Below are 13,946 nucleotides of genomic sequence, written 5' to 3'. Positions count from 1 at the left end.
TATCCTTTGCTGGGTAAAAAAATGCCTGGCTGGCTAGCTGTGCGCAGAGAGTGGTGGTGCCTTGTCGTAGTTCATCCCCGATCGGGACCAGACTACGCAGTCTCTCTCTCACTGCCCCCACCCTCCGGGAGAATAGGGAGAGATAATATAAGGAAACAGGCTCGAGGTTTGAGATGAAGGCAGGGAGAAAAATCCTTAAAGTTACCATTATGGGCAAAACAGACTCGACTTTGGGGAAAACTATTCATTTATTACTAAAAAACAATGCAGGATAATGAGACGAAGAACAAGATAAGCTCCCCCCATCGCTCCCTATTCCCGGGCTTAACATTATCTCTACCAGCTTCCCCCTGCCCCGAGCGGCAGAGGGGGGAAGAGGGAATGGGGATTATGGTCAGGTCATCACAGGTCGCTTTATGTCACTGCTTCTTCGTCAGGGGAAGAACTCCTCACATTCCTCCCCTGCTTCTGCGTGGGGTCCCTCCCACGGGCTGCAGTCCTTCGTGAAACTGCTCCAGCGTGGATCATTTCTTCCACGGGGTGCAGTCCCTCCAGAACGGCTGCCCCAGCGGGCCCTCCACGGGCCACACCCTCCTTCAAGCATCCGCCTGCCCCAGCGAGGGGTTCCCCACGGGCTGCAGGTGGATCTCTGCTCCTCCGTGGACCTCCATGGGCTGCAGGGGGACAACCTGCTCCACCATGGTCATCACCACAGGCTGCAGGGGAATCTTGGCCAGGAGCCGCATCACTCCTCCCTCTCCTTCTTCACTGACCTTGGCGTCTGCAGCCGTTCCTCTCACAAGAAAAATTCTTCACAACAGGCTGGCGGATGCCTCTGAGCCTCTCCTCACATCTCATTCACATCTCATCTCCTCTCCACTTCTTGCAGCCGGGCCGGGCCGAGTTGGGCCCAGTCAGCTGTCCGGCGGGAGGCCAGAGGGTGAGGCCTGCAAGGCCCACAAGGCTTGTACCTCCCCCTGTCTGCCCCCGCTCAGCTTCTTCATATCTTCTCTCCTTCTTTTTTTCTCTATTTTTCCCCTTCTTTTCCCCCTTTCGCCTTCACAGAGGCGTTATCACAGAACATTCTGCTACCAATCGGCTCGGCCTTGGCCAGCAGCGGGCCCGCCCTAGGCCTGGCCGAGTCCACTGAACAAAGGGGACCAACTTTCAGCAGTTTCCTACAGAAACTACCACCGTAGCCCCCCCTCACTAAATAATAACAGAACAGGCATGAAGTTAACTCTAGCTGGACAGCGGCCACAAGTGGTGTTCCCCAGCGCTCAGTATGGGGGCCAGTTCTGTTTAATATCTTTACCGATGATCTGGATGAGGGGATTGAGTGCATGCTACGGAACTTTGCAGATGACACCAAGCTGGCCAGGAACGTTGTTGTCTAAATAAAGCTTTCAAGTTATGACTCATTGATGTGAGGCCAGATTCAGGGGCTGTCAGTTCCTTTGTGTATCCTCAACTTGTCCGAGGGTGTTCTGTTTTATTTTGGGATGGCTGCTTGCTTCTGGGGCTTGCTGCAAAGCAGCGCATTTAGCAGCCCTCTCCTGCCACGTTCTCCCGCTTGTCACCTTCCCAAGTGATGGCGTAAGCTCGTAGCGCTGCTGAATGCGGCCCCTGCAGCTGCCTTGCAATGCACCTGCCTTTCTGCAAGGGCAAAGGGTTTTGCCAGCAGGAATTTGCTCTGGCCACCATGGGATCACCCTCCCTTGGCCACCGCAGGAGCCCCAGGGAAAGGTGTGATTCACTCCAGCTAAGCAGCCCAGCCCAGGGTCCTTCCCAAGTTGCAGTCGCAGCCCTCGCAGCCTCGGGACACAGACGGAGTTATTCCTCATGGACACTAATCATACAGGGAACGCTGATCCCGTTTACTGACACACAGCTATTGCCATGCGGGTCCAGCACAGGCTGAACAGGGGGCTGAAACGACGCGGCGTCCCCTTCACCACCCCATCCCCATCCTGTCTTCACATGCTTGCCCCAGCCACGTGCCACTCGCTTGGCCATGTTGATGTGGCCAACCTGTTGCCCAGGCCAGCCCCAGATGAAGGCAATGGGAGCGCAGGAGGCAGAGCAAGCTCTGCCATGAGGAGAAACAAGGACTCACAACTTAGGGATCAACACAGTTCACCCCGGAAATCTATGGGCAAGCAAAAGGCTGAAAGTAAAAATCCAGTCCCATCCTTTATCAAAACCACTGCCACTTAGATAGAAAGAGAGGAAAGGCTTCAGGTTGCTCCAGGGAAGGTTTAGATTGGATATTAGGAAAAATTTATTCACTGAAAGGGTTCTGAAGCATTGGAACAGGCCACCCAGGGAAGTGGTTGAAGGCAGCGTGCCTGGAGGCATTTAAAAGATGAGTAGACGTGGCGCTTAGGGACAGGGTTTAGTGGTGGAGTTGGCAGAGGAAGGTTTGCGTTTGGACTCAGTGAACTGATGGGTCTTCTGCAAGCTGAATGATTCTGTGATTCCACTTTGAGCTTGCCTGGTGTGCAGTGAGGGGAGATGACCTCTGGCAGGCAGATGATACTGAAGCCAAACTGAAGTCCACGCAAGCTCCTCTGAAGCAAGTTAACTGTAGTGCAGCCTTAACTGCTGCACCAGGGCAGCTGCGGGGCGCTGAGCTGAGGTGGGGCCGAAGGGCGGGGTGGGGCGGCACGCGTGGCTGTGATGCGCTCGGGCCCCTGTGACAGCAGAGGGGACGGGTCACAATGGGGACGGTTACCAGGGGCTGCAGCAGGCAGCGCTGCCCCAGTACGGCCTGGTCCAGCGGTGAGTGTGCACGCGGTGGGAGGATGGGCAGGACGAGGGCCGGGGCAGAAACATGTGGAACGAGGGTCTGGGTTATCGTCCTGTATCGAGGGCCCAGGCGCTGGTGGGAGCGCCTTGGGAGGGCACGGTGCTGCCGCTGCTGAGACTGGGCGCAGGCCTTGCTGCCTCCCAGCTCCCTCGCCCCGTCTCCTACCTGCACCCAGGTCCCTCTGCCTCCCTTCCCTGCTCCCTCCATACCGGCTCCCTCCCTCCAAGCCCCACTGAACCCCTTCTCTCCCTCCTTCTGCAGGACATGGCTGCCACAAAATTCCTCATTGTGCTTGTGACCGGCATCATCCAGCACCTGCATTTGGTCAGGGAAGAGCTGGATGAGGCCACGTGGGAGCGCATGCAGCAGCATGCGGAGCAGCTGAGCCAGGAGATGGCTCGGATGCTGCAGGAAGTGGAGCAGAGTATGCAGGAACAGGGAACCCAGGAACAAGATGGTTTGGCCCGGGTAGCACTGCTCTTCGGTGCCTTGCTCCCGTGGCACTTGTGGGCCATTACTGGAGTCCTGCTCCTAGTCTTCATGCTCTGCTGTTGGATCCGCAAAAGGAGCCGTGAGGTGGACCATAGCGGAAAAGTGGAGAGTTCCAGCTGCAATACAGAGCAGGAGGCGGTAGAAAGTAACGGAGAAGATCTGGATGATGAGAATGATATTCCCAGGATTTTTGCAAAGCCCACCCAGTGGTCAGTGCCAAATCTGGCCTACCGGAATTGGGTGGTAGAAGTGTTGGTGGGTGACCTCCTCCGCGTCTTCCAAGAGCACTTCTCAAATCGTTTCTTCCCGGTGCTGCAACCAGCCATCGGGGTGGGCAGGGCCTTTGAAGGCTGGAGTTTTGGTGAGGATGATACTGTCTACTCTCTGCTGGTGCCCCTGCAGCCCCCGCGTGGGCATGTCTTCCACCTGGAGCTGGGCACCATGAGGGAGATGCCGCTGAAGGACTCTTGCATCCGTGTGGAGCTGCAGTGCACCTGCGCGGGGCAGCAGCTGGTGGAGAACATGCTGTGCTTCCTCCACCACCCCGAGGAGGAGCTGAGGAAGAATCAGGATCCTAGCCTCCTACGCACCCTCTGCACCGACTCCTACCTAGATGCATGGAAAACTGCCCGCTGGTTCCAGAAATTCGTCAGCTCAGCCTGGGTGATGATGCCTCAGTCACATCACTACACAATGCAGGTGCTGCCCTCCAGCCGCTCCTGCATTCTGCAGCTGACAAATGCCTCTGGGAGAACCCTCCTTGTTGAGCTGATGTTTGGGGTGCAGCACGGCAATTCGGACATCTTCCTGAGCAGCGGGAGTGCAGAGAGCCTCTTCACCTCAAGCACGACGTGGCCGGAGAGCTATGCTGTGGCAGAGGCGAAGTTCTTCAGGCATGTGGCCAGGCAGGCCCCACATGACAGCTTCCACCTCAACTGCCTGCAGCTCTGCACCAGCGTCCTGGGGGGCACAGACTTTTCCACCTCTACCTTGAAGACAGTTGTGATGCACCTCCTGAAAATCCTACCCTGGTCAGACTGGCACAGGAGCCATCTCCTGTCACGGCTGCGGGATATCATGCGGTACCTGCACCTCTGCCTGAGGAGGAAACAACTTGACCATTTCTTCTTAGGCAATGAGATGCTGCCTGAGGAGATTGTCTTGCCCCCATCCTCCCAATCAGCCAAGCCACTCAACCTCTTCCAGCACCTGCAACAGGATCTGGATGCCCATGCCAAGGCACTGCAGGAGTTCAATGAGCTGCAAGACCGACTCTCAAGGCTGCTGTTCTACGCGTACTGAGAGAGGACTTCATGCACAGGGCTTCCATTGCAGGTCTCGCAGCTGATGGCTGACAATGACCTCACACTGCAGGGAAAAAGAGGGGAGAATGCGGGACACAGGAAGGAAAGGGAACACCCTCTTCCGAGAGCGACAGCATTCTCCTGTCAACAGACTGCCCAGCACAGCAGTCGGTGACAACTACAGTGGCGACAAAGATGAGTTCCGTCCTGATTTCCCCTCACGCTGGGGCTCTCAGGATGACGATTTCACACGGGCGCAGAAATACTTGCTGGCAGCCCCAGCTGTGGCGGCACCGAGCGAGAGGCACTGCTGATGGGCACTCCAGTGTGTTCACTGGGGTCCAGCTGGAGAATCTGCCCATCCTAGGCACTCCCTGGGCAGCTGGTGCTGCTGGACTGAGCACGCTGCACGTGGAGGACACGCTGCTCTGTCGGCAGGGGGAATTGCTGCCGCACCTTTCCTCCACAGCAAAAACGCATCCTGGGGACTGGGACACGACGCAGCTGACGATGCCGCTGCAAGGAGCCTTCCGACAGAGACTCCTGTTACCACCTGGACAGAGGCGGCACCCCCCATTTTGAGAGACTCCATTCCCTCTGGAAGCTTTACTCTGTTCCAAGATGCCAATAAATCCCTTGTTTGAACAAATGCTGCGTCTGTCAGTGTCCACACCTCACTTTGCCAAGGATCGTGGGCATAGGGTGCAGACCGCTCTGCTGCCGCAAAGTCAGGGAGCGTTTTGCAGGAGAGCTGATGCCGTGGGCTCTGGTTTGCTGATTCACTGGGCTTTGCCTTCCCAGGGCTCCTGGCTTAATCCCAGTAGGCAGTTTGGCCTCACAAGGCTCTTCAATCACCTTCCCCCAGCGGGATGGTGGAGAGAATTGGAAGCGTTCTGCCTCCCTGGGGCTTGGGGTGAAGATGTTACTCAGAAGCTTCCTAGCCTTGGACAGCCCTCACATTGTTCGGTGCTCTTGCTTCTTCACGTGGGTAGCAACCAAGTGGTGACGAGAGGCCCAAGGGCAGACAAAAGTGACTTCAGAGGGCCTGGTGGGGACGAGTAAAGGGGTCAGGAGCACAGGTAGAATTCTCCTCTGTCATCCCAGCTGTAGGGAATGACATCGAAAGAAACAGGCAGACGCAACGTATTAAGACTTTGCTCTGCGGCTGGCATCACTGCCAGAATTTGGGGTTTTTTCAGGCATGGGATATTCTACGTGACACCAGGCCTGCTGGGGCGTGACAAGATTCACCGTTCCCAGTGAGGGAAAAGCATTTGTGCTCACGAGTTAGCGGGGCTGTTTGAAAATAGCTTGGAAGCGGGGAAGGGCTAAAATCAGGCTCACTGGAGCATTGGAACAGGCCAGCCAGGGAAGTGGTTGAGGCAGCATGCCTGGAGGCATTTAAATGATGTGTAGACGTGGCGCTTAGGGACATAGTTTAGAGGTGGCCCTGGTGGCCAGGTAGGCCAAGAGCATCCTGGCTTGTATCAGAAATAATGATGCCAGTGGTTACAGGGAAGTGGTTGTCCCTTTGTACTTGGCTCTGGTGAGGCCACAGCTCAAGTAGTGTGTTCAGTTCCGGGCCCGTCACTCCAAGGTGAGGGTGCTGGAGTTGGTGCAGCACAGCCAAAGTAGAGTAGCGAAGCCGGAGAATGGTCAAAAGAATGAGTCAAATAAGGGGCGGCTGAGGGAACTGAGGTTGTTTAGCCTGGAGAAAAGGAGGCTCAGGGGAGACCTTACCGCTCTCTACAGCTACCTGAAAGGAGGTTGTGGCAAGCTGGGTGTCAGTGTCTTCTCCCAGGTAACAAGTGATAGGACGAGAGGGAAAGGCCTCAAGTTGCTCCAGGGAAGGTTTAGATTGGATATTAGGAAAAATTTATTCACTGAAGGGGTTCTGAAGCATTGGAACAGGCCACCCAGGGAAGTGATTGAAGGCAGCGTGCCTGGAGGCATTTAAAAGACGAGTAGACGTGGCGCTTAGGGACAGGGTTTAGTGGTGCAGTTGGCAGAGGAAGGTTTGCGTTCGGACTCAGTGAACTGATGGGTCTTCTGCAAGCTGAATGACTCTGTGATTCCACTTTGAGCTTGCCTGGTGTGCAGTGAGGGGAGACGACCTCTGGCAGGCAGATGATACTGAAGCCAAACTGAAGTCCACGCAAGCTCCTCTGAAGCAAATTAACTCTTGCGCAGCCTTAACCGCTGCACCAGGGCAGCTGCGGGGCGCTGAGCTGAGGTGGGGCCGAAGGGCGGGGCGGCAGGCGTGGCTGTGATGAGCTCGGGCCCCTGTGACAGCAGAGGGGACGGGTCACAATGGGGACGGTTACCAGGGGCTGCGGCAGGCAGCGCTGCCCCAGTACGGCCTGGTCCAGCGGTGAGTGTGCACGCGGTGGGAGGATGGGCAGGACGAGGGCCGGGGCAGAAACATGTGGAACGAGGGTCTGGGTTATCGTCCTGTAACGAGGGCCCAGTGGCTGGTGGGAGCGCCTTGGGAGGGCACGGTGCTGCCGCTGCCGAGACTGGGCGCAGGCCTTGCTGCCTCCCAGCTCCCTCGCCCCGTCTCCTACCTGCACCCAGGTCCCTCTGCCTCCCTTCCCTGCTCCCTCCATACCGGCTCCCTCCCTCCAAGCCCCACTGAACCCCTTCTCTCCCTCCTCCTGCAGGACATGGCTGCCACAAAATTCCTCATTGTGCTTGTGACCGGCATCATCCAGCACCTGCATTTGGTCAGGGAAGAGCTGGATGAGGCCACGCGGGAGCGCATGCAGCAGCGTGCGGAGCAGCTGAGCCAGGAGGTGGCTCGGCTGCCGCAGGAACTGGAGCAGAGGATGCAGGAGCAAGGTCGCTTGGCCCGGGTATCCCTGGGCTTTGCTGCCTTGCAGCAGTGGCACTTGTGGGCCACTGCTGGAGTCCTGGTCCTGCTCTTTGCGCTCTGCTGGTGGATCCGCAAAAGGAGTCGGGAGATGGACAACAGTGGCAAAGAGGAGAGTTCCAGCTGCAAAACAGAGCAGGAGGAGGAAGAAAGTGGAGGAGAAGATCTGGATGATGAGAGTGATATTCCCAGGATTTTTGCAAAGCCCATCCAGTGGTCAGTGCCAAATCTGGCCTACCGGAATTGGGTGGTAGAAGAGTTGGTGGGTGACCTCCTCCGCATCTTCCAAGAGCATTTCTCAAATCGTTTCTTCCCGGTGCTGCAACCAGCCATCGGGGTGGGCAGGGCCTTTGAAGGCTGGCGTTTTGGTGAGGATGATACTGTCTACTCTCTGCTGGTGCCCCTGCAGCCCCCGCGTGGGCATGTCTTCCACCTGGAGCTGGGCACCATGAGGGAGATGCCGCTGAAGGACTCTTGCATCCGTGTGGAGCTGCAGTGCACCTGCACGGGGCTGCAGCGGGTGGAGAACTTGCTGTGCTTCCTCCACCACCCCGAGGAGGAGCTGAGGAGGAATCAGGATCCTAGCCTCCTACGCACCCTCTGCACCGACTCCTACCTAGATGCATGGAAAACTGCCCGCTGGTTCCAAAAATTCATCGGCTCAGCCTGGGTGATGATGCCTCAGTCACATCACTACACAATGCAGGTGCTGCCCTCCAGCCGCTCCTGCATTCTGCAGCTGACAAATGCCTCTGGGAGAACCCTCCTTGTTGAGCTGATGTTTGGGGTGCAGCACGGCAATTCGGACATCTTCCTGAGCAGCGGGAGTGCAGAGAGCCTCTTCACCTCAAGCACGACGTGGCCGGAGAGCTATGCTGTGGCAGAGGCGAAGTTCTTCAGGCATGTGGCCAGGCAGGCCCCACGTGACAGCTTCCACCTCAACTGCCTGCAGCTCTGCACCAGCATCCTGGGGGGCACAGACTTTTCCACCTCTACCTTGAAGACAGTTGTGATGCATGTGCTGACCATCCTACCCCTGTCAGGCTGGCGCAGGAGGGATCTCCTGCCACGGCTGCAGGATATCATGCGGTACCTGCACTTCTGCCTGGAGAAGAAACGCCTTGACCACTTCTTCTTAGGCAATGAGATGGTGCCTGAGGAGATCGTCTTGCCCCCATCCTCCCAATCAGACAAGCCACTCAACCTCTTCCAGCACCTGGCACAGGATCCGGATGTCCATGCCAAGGCACTGCAGGAGTTCAATGAGCTGCAAGACCGACTCTCAAGGCTGCTGTTCCACGCGTACTGAGAGAGGACTTCATGCACAGGGCATCCATTGCAGGTCTTTCAGGTAAGAGCTCAGAATGACTTCTTACAGCAGGGAAAAACAGGGGAGAATGCGGGACACAGGAAGGAAAGGGAACACCCTGCGCGGCAGCCCTCTGCCAAGAGCAGCGTTGTTCCCCTCACAGCAGTTGGCGACAACTACAGTGGTGACAAAGATGAGTTCCGTCCTGCTTTCCCCTCACGCTGGGGCTCTCAGGATGACGATTTCACACGGGCGCAGAAATACTTGCTGGCAGCCCCAGCTGTGGCGGCACCGAGCGAGAGGCACTGCTGATGGGCACTCCAGTGTGTTCACTGGAGTCCAGCTGGAGAATCTGCCTGTCCTAGGCACTCCCTGGGCAGCTGGTGCTGCTGGACTGAGCATGCTGCACGTGGAGGACACGCTGCTCTGTCGGCAGGGGGAATTGCTGCCGCACCTTTCCTCCACAGCAAAAACGCATCCTGGGGACTGGGACACGATGCAGCTGAAGACGCCGCTGCAAGGAGCCTTCCGACAGAGACTCCTGTTACCACCTGGGCAGAGGCGGCACCCCCCATTTTGAGAGACTCCATTCCCTCTGGAAGCTTTACTCTGTTCCAAGATGTCAATAAATCCCTTGTTTGAACAAATGCTGCGTCTGTCAGTGTCCACACCTCACTTTGCCAAGGATCGTGGGCATAGGGTGCAGACCGCTCTGCTGCCGCAAAGTCAGGGAGCGTTTTGCAGGAGAGCTGATGCCGTGGGCTCTGGTTTGCTGATTCACTGGGCTTTGCCTTCCCAGGGCTCCTGGCTTAATCCCAGTAGGCAGTTTGGCCTCACAAGGCTCTTCAATCACCTTCCCGCAGCGGGATGGTGGAGAGAATCTGAAGGGTAAAAGCAGGATAACGTGTGGGTTGAGAGAGGACAGTTGAGGAGGTAAAGCAGAAGCCACACTCATTCACTACTCCCCTGGTCTACTGGGCCCTGATCACCGCTTGTGATGGCCACCAACTGCATTTAACTCCGTCCACCAAACTCTCTGGGCTCAGCCATCCACCACACTCTCCACAGGATTGAAAACCTCCGCATAAAGATCAGGACCAACCTACTAAAGCAGCTGTTCTTGCAGGATGGTGGCACAGATGTATGGTTCTGTAAGGAATCAAGGGAAATCTCTAGATCAGTCACCCCGTGTCGCCTTTATGGATGACTTCAACTTCCCAGCTGCTCACTGGGACTGTCAGAGAGCAGACATGCAGAGGCCCAGCAAATTCCTGAAGCCCATGTCAAAGATACCTTTTTGACATGGGTACTAAGGGAGCCAACCAGGAAAGGTGCCCTCCTAAACCTGTTGATTCTACGTAGAATTGGTCTTGTGGGTGAAGTGATGGTTGGTGACTTTCTTGGCCATAGTGTTCAAGGAACGGTTGAGTGGGAGAACGGTTCCGGGAGAACAGACTTGAGGCTGCTCAAGGAACTCGTTAGAAAGGTCCCCTGGGAATCTGCTTTCAAGGGTATTGGTGTCCATAAGTGCTGGCCCCTTTGTCAGAGTCATTTTGTAAGAGCACAGGAGCGGCAATTCCAATGTGTCACAAGTCAAGCAAGAGGGGTAGAAGGCTGGCTTGGCTGACCAGGAATCTACTTTGGGAGCTTAGGTGGCAAACCAGAGTGTAAGGTCTTTGGGAAGGTATCTGGGGATGGGATTGTTGGTATGCTCCTTAGGAGGCATGTGCCCTGGCAGCTAAAATGTCCGTCCATCTCCTGGCGTGCATTGTGCAGAGCATAGCTAGCTGGCTGAAAGAAGGGATGGACTAAGCAGAGAAAGAGCTGGGGGTGTTGCGGGAAGTGGCTGTCCCCTTGTACTTGGCCCTGGTGAGGCCACAGCCCAACTCGCCTGTTTGGTTTTGGGTCTCTCACTCCAAGGAAGACGATGAGGTGCTGGAGCAAGTCCAAAGAAGAGCAGCAAAGCTGATGAATGGTCTAGAGAATAAATCTTATGAGGAGGGTCTGAGGGAACTGAGGTTGTTTAGCCTGGAGAAAAGGAGGCTCAGGGGAGACCTTACCACTCTCTACAGCTACCTGAAAGGAAGTTGTGGCAAGATGGGTGTCAGTGTCTTCTCCCAGGTAACAAGTGATAGGACGAGAGGGATTGGCCTCAAGTTGCTCCAGGGAGGGTTTAGATTGGATATTAGGAAAAATTTATTCACTGAAGGGGTTCTGAAGCATTGGAACAGGCCACCCAGGGAAGTGGTTGAGGCAGCATGCCGGGAGGCGTTTAAAAGACGTTTAGACGTGGAGCTCAGGGACAGGGTTTAGTGGTGGAGTTGGCAGAGGAAGGTTTGCGTTTGGACTCAGTGAACTGATGGGTCTTCTGCAAGCTGAATGATTCTGTGAATCCACTTTGAGTTTGCCCGGTGTGGAGCGAGGGGAGACGACCTCTGGCAGGCAGATGATACTGAAGCCAAACTGAAGTCCACGCAAGCTCCTCTGAAGCAAATTAACTCTTGCGCAGCCTTAACCGTTGCACCAGGGCAGCTGCGGGGCGCTGAGCTGAGGTGGGACCGAAGGGCGGGGCGGGGCAGCAGGCGTGGCTGTGATGAGCTCGGGCCCCTGTGACAGCAGAGGGGACGGGTCACAATGGGGACGGTTACCAGTGCTGCAACCAGCCATCGGGGTGGGCAGGGCCTTTGAAGGCTGGAGTTTTGGTGAGGAGGATACTGTCTACTCTCTGCTGGTGCCCCTGCAGCCCCCGCGTGGGCATGTCTTCCACCTGGAGCTGGGCACCATGAGGGAGATGCCGCTGAAGGACTCTTGCATTTGTGTGGAGCTGCAGTGCACCTGTGTGGGGCAGTAGGTGGTGAAGAACAGGCTGTGCTTCCTCCACCACCCCGAGGAGGAGCTGAGGCAGTCTCCTCTCTACAGACTGCCCAGCACAGGAGTCGGGGACAACTACAGTGGCGACAGAGATGAGTTCCGTCCTGCTTTCCCCTCACGCTGGAGCACACAGGATGGCGATTTCACACGGGCGCAGAAATACTTGCTGGCAGCCCCAGCTGTGGCGGCACCGAGCGAGAGGCACTGCTGATGGGCACCCCAGTGTGTTCACTGGGGTCCAGCTGGAGAATCTGCCCGTCCTAGGCACTCCCTGGGCAGCTGGTGCTGCTGGACTGAGCACAAAGTGCTTGAGGCAGAATGCCTGGAGGCACTTAAAAGACGTGTAGATGTTGCACTCAGGGCCATGGTTTGGGATGCTTAAGAGACACGGCTTAGGGACCTTGCGGGGGGAGTGGAACCACAATCCATCCCACTAGCGTCTGTATGGCACCAGTGCCAGGAACAGGGGCCCAGAACCTGGGGAAACATCTCAGGTGAGTAGGAGAGCACCTAAAGTGCAGCTCAAAGAAGTCCAGCCACTCCAGCCAGCAAGTCTGCTTCATCGGCGGCCCAGCTTAAGGGCCTTTATGCTAAGACAGACAGCATGGGGAACAAACAGGAAGAGTTAGGGATGTGTGCATGCCTGCCGAGCTACAACCTTGTCAGCATCACGGAGACATGGTGGATTGGCTCCTATTACTGGAATGTTGGAATCCAGGGATATTGGCTCTTTTGTAAAGACAGGTAGCGGAGACAAGGATGGGGTGTTGCCCTCTATATCAGCGACCAGCTGTCTCAGCAGCCAGGGGTCAGGTAAGGAAGGCTAAAGCCCTGACAGAAGTAAATCTGGCCAGGGACATGTAGGGCAACAAGAAAAGCTTATATAGGTAGGTCGGGGATAAAAGGAAGACCAGGGAGGATGTGGGCCCTCTCCAGAAGGAAACGGGAGACCTGGTAACCCGGGACATGGAGAAGGCTGAGGTACTTGGTGACTTTTTTGCCTCAGTCTTCACTTGACGAGAGCTCTAGCCACATCACCCAAGTCTCAGACGGCAAAAGCAGGGACTGGGAGAATGAAGAACTGCCCACTGTAGGAGAAGAGCAGTTTCGAGACCATGTAGGGAACCTGAACTTGCACAATTCCATTGGGACCCGATGAGATGCGTTCGTGGGTCCTGAGGGAAGTGGGCAATTAAGTTTCCAAGCCGCTATCTATCATATTTGAGAAGTCATGGCAGTGCACTGAGGTTCCCATTGACTGGAAAAGGGGAAGCATAACCCCCATTTCAAAAAGGGAAAGAAGGAAGACCTGGGGAACTATAGGCCAGTTCATCTTACGTCTCTCCCTGGCAACAGCATGGAGCAGAACCCATGCTAAGGCACATAGAAAATAAGGAGGTGATTGGCCAACAGGAACCTTATGAAATTCAACAAGGACTAATGCAAAGTCATGACCCTGGGAAAGTGGAATGCTTTGCAGGGATATAGGCTGAGGACTGACTAACTGGGGATCAGGTCTGGGGAAAGGACAACACATTGACGTTCAAGCTTTTGCTGCACAGTGTTTGCACAGCATCAAGGCTTTCTGTGTTTCTCACTCCGCCTCCCTAGTGAATACACTGGGGGGAGGGTGTGCAATACGGTGGGAGGGGACACAACCAGGCAGATTATCTGGACTAGCCAAAAAGATACTCAGTACCATATAACATCACGCTCAGCAATAGAAGGGAAAAGAGAGGTGTTTAGGGAGATTAGCCATCTTTTGCTTGGGAACTGTCTGGGCATTGTTCTGTCCCCAGGAAGTGGCGAGTGATTGCTTTTGCATCACTTGTTTTGCTTTGTTTTCTTCCCTCTCCTTCCACTTATCCTTTACTTATCAAACAATGTCCTTGTTTGTTTGTTTACCTGTTTTATCTTGGCTCTCAAGTTGTCTTGGGTTTTTTTTCTGCTTTCTTCTTCCCTTGTCCCACTGGAGGTGAGGGGAGAAGTGAATGAGCGACTGTGTGGTGCTTATTGGGCCAACAGGGTTAACCCACCACACATGCCCTGTCTGTCAGTCTCTCAGAGATCCTCATGCCAAGGTCCTCCACACAGCCTGGAGTCCCTGGTTCAAGAATGATGAGATGTCCATGACTTCCTATATTGCAGAGAATAGCACGTAAGATAGACTTAACTTTTCACAAAGAAATGCTCAGCCATATCACGGTATGTCACTAACCTGCTTGACTAACCTGATCTGCTTCTACGAAAAGATGACCCGCTTAGTGGATGTGGGAAAAGCTGTGGATGTTG

At 55.5% G+C, this 13,946-nt stretch overlaps 2 protein-coding genes and 1 long non-coding RNA gene across 5 annotated transcripts in view; all 3 read left to right on the top strand.

Moving 5' to 3' along the window:
* LOC147600436 (uncharacterized) overlaps positions 1–13,946 on the top strand; it is a 759,986-nt gene that overhangs the window by 169,960 nt on the left and 576,080 nt on the right. The gene's annotated exons all lie outside the window — the stretch shown is intronic.
* LOC147600450 (inositol 1,4,5-trisphosphate receptor-interacting protein-like 1) lies at positions 3,074–4,603 on the top strand. The gene has a single exon (XM_086748946.1). It carries the CDS (start codon positions 3,074–3,076, stop codon positions 4,601–4,603), a length of 1,530 nt encoding a protein of 509 aa, XP_086605072.1.
* Positions 7,251–8,783, top strand: LOC147600449 (inositol 1,4,5-trisphosphate receptor-interacting protein-like 1). 3 transcript variants are annotated; one of them, XM_086748968.1, is made up of 3 exons: positions 7,365–7,653; positions 7,696–7,969; positions 8,042–8,783. In XM_086748968.1, exons 1-3 carry the CDS (start codon positions 7,365–7,367, stop codon positions 8,781–8,783), a joined length of 1,305 nt encoding a protein of 434 aa, XP_086605094.1. The 3 variants fall into 3 exon arrangements, with proteins under 3 accessions (XP_086605095.1, XP_086605094.1, XP_086605093.1); XM_086748967.1 differs by having other exon boundaries at positions 7,365–7,557; positions 7,633–8,783; XM_086748969.1 differs by having other exon boundaries at positions 7,251–8,783.

The sequence above is a fragment of the Chlamydotis macqueenii genome, chromosome 5 (genome assembly GCF_036417535.1).
Source record: "Chlamydotis macqueenii isolate bChlMac1 chromosome 5, bChlMac1.mat, whole genome shotgun sequence".
Taxonomy (NCBI): domain Eukaryota; kingdom Metazoa; phylum Chordata; class Aves; order Otidiformes; family Otididae; genus Chlamydotis; species Chlamydotis macqueenii.
This window is presented reverse-complemented; position numbering and strand designations above follow the sequence as displayed.

Excerpts from the sequence above, each read along its gene's own strand:
- LOC147600449 (XM_086748969.1), top strand. The coding sequence starts at position 7,269 with ATGGCTGCCACAAAATTCCTCATTGTGCTTGTGACCGGCATCATCCAG.
- LOC147600450 (XM_086748946.1), top strand. The coding sequence starts at position 3,074 with ATGGCTGCCACAAAATTCCTCATTGTGCTTGTGACCGGCATCATCCAG.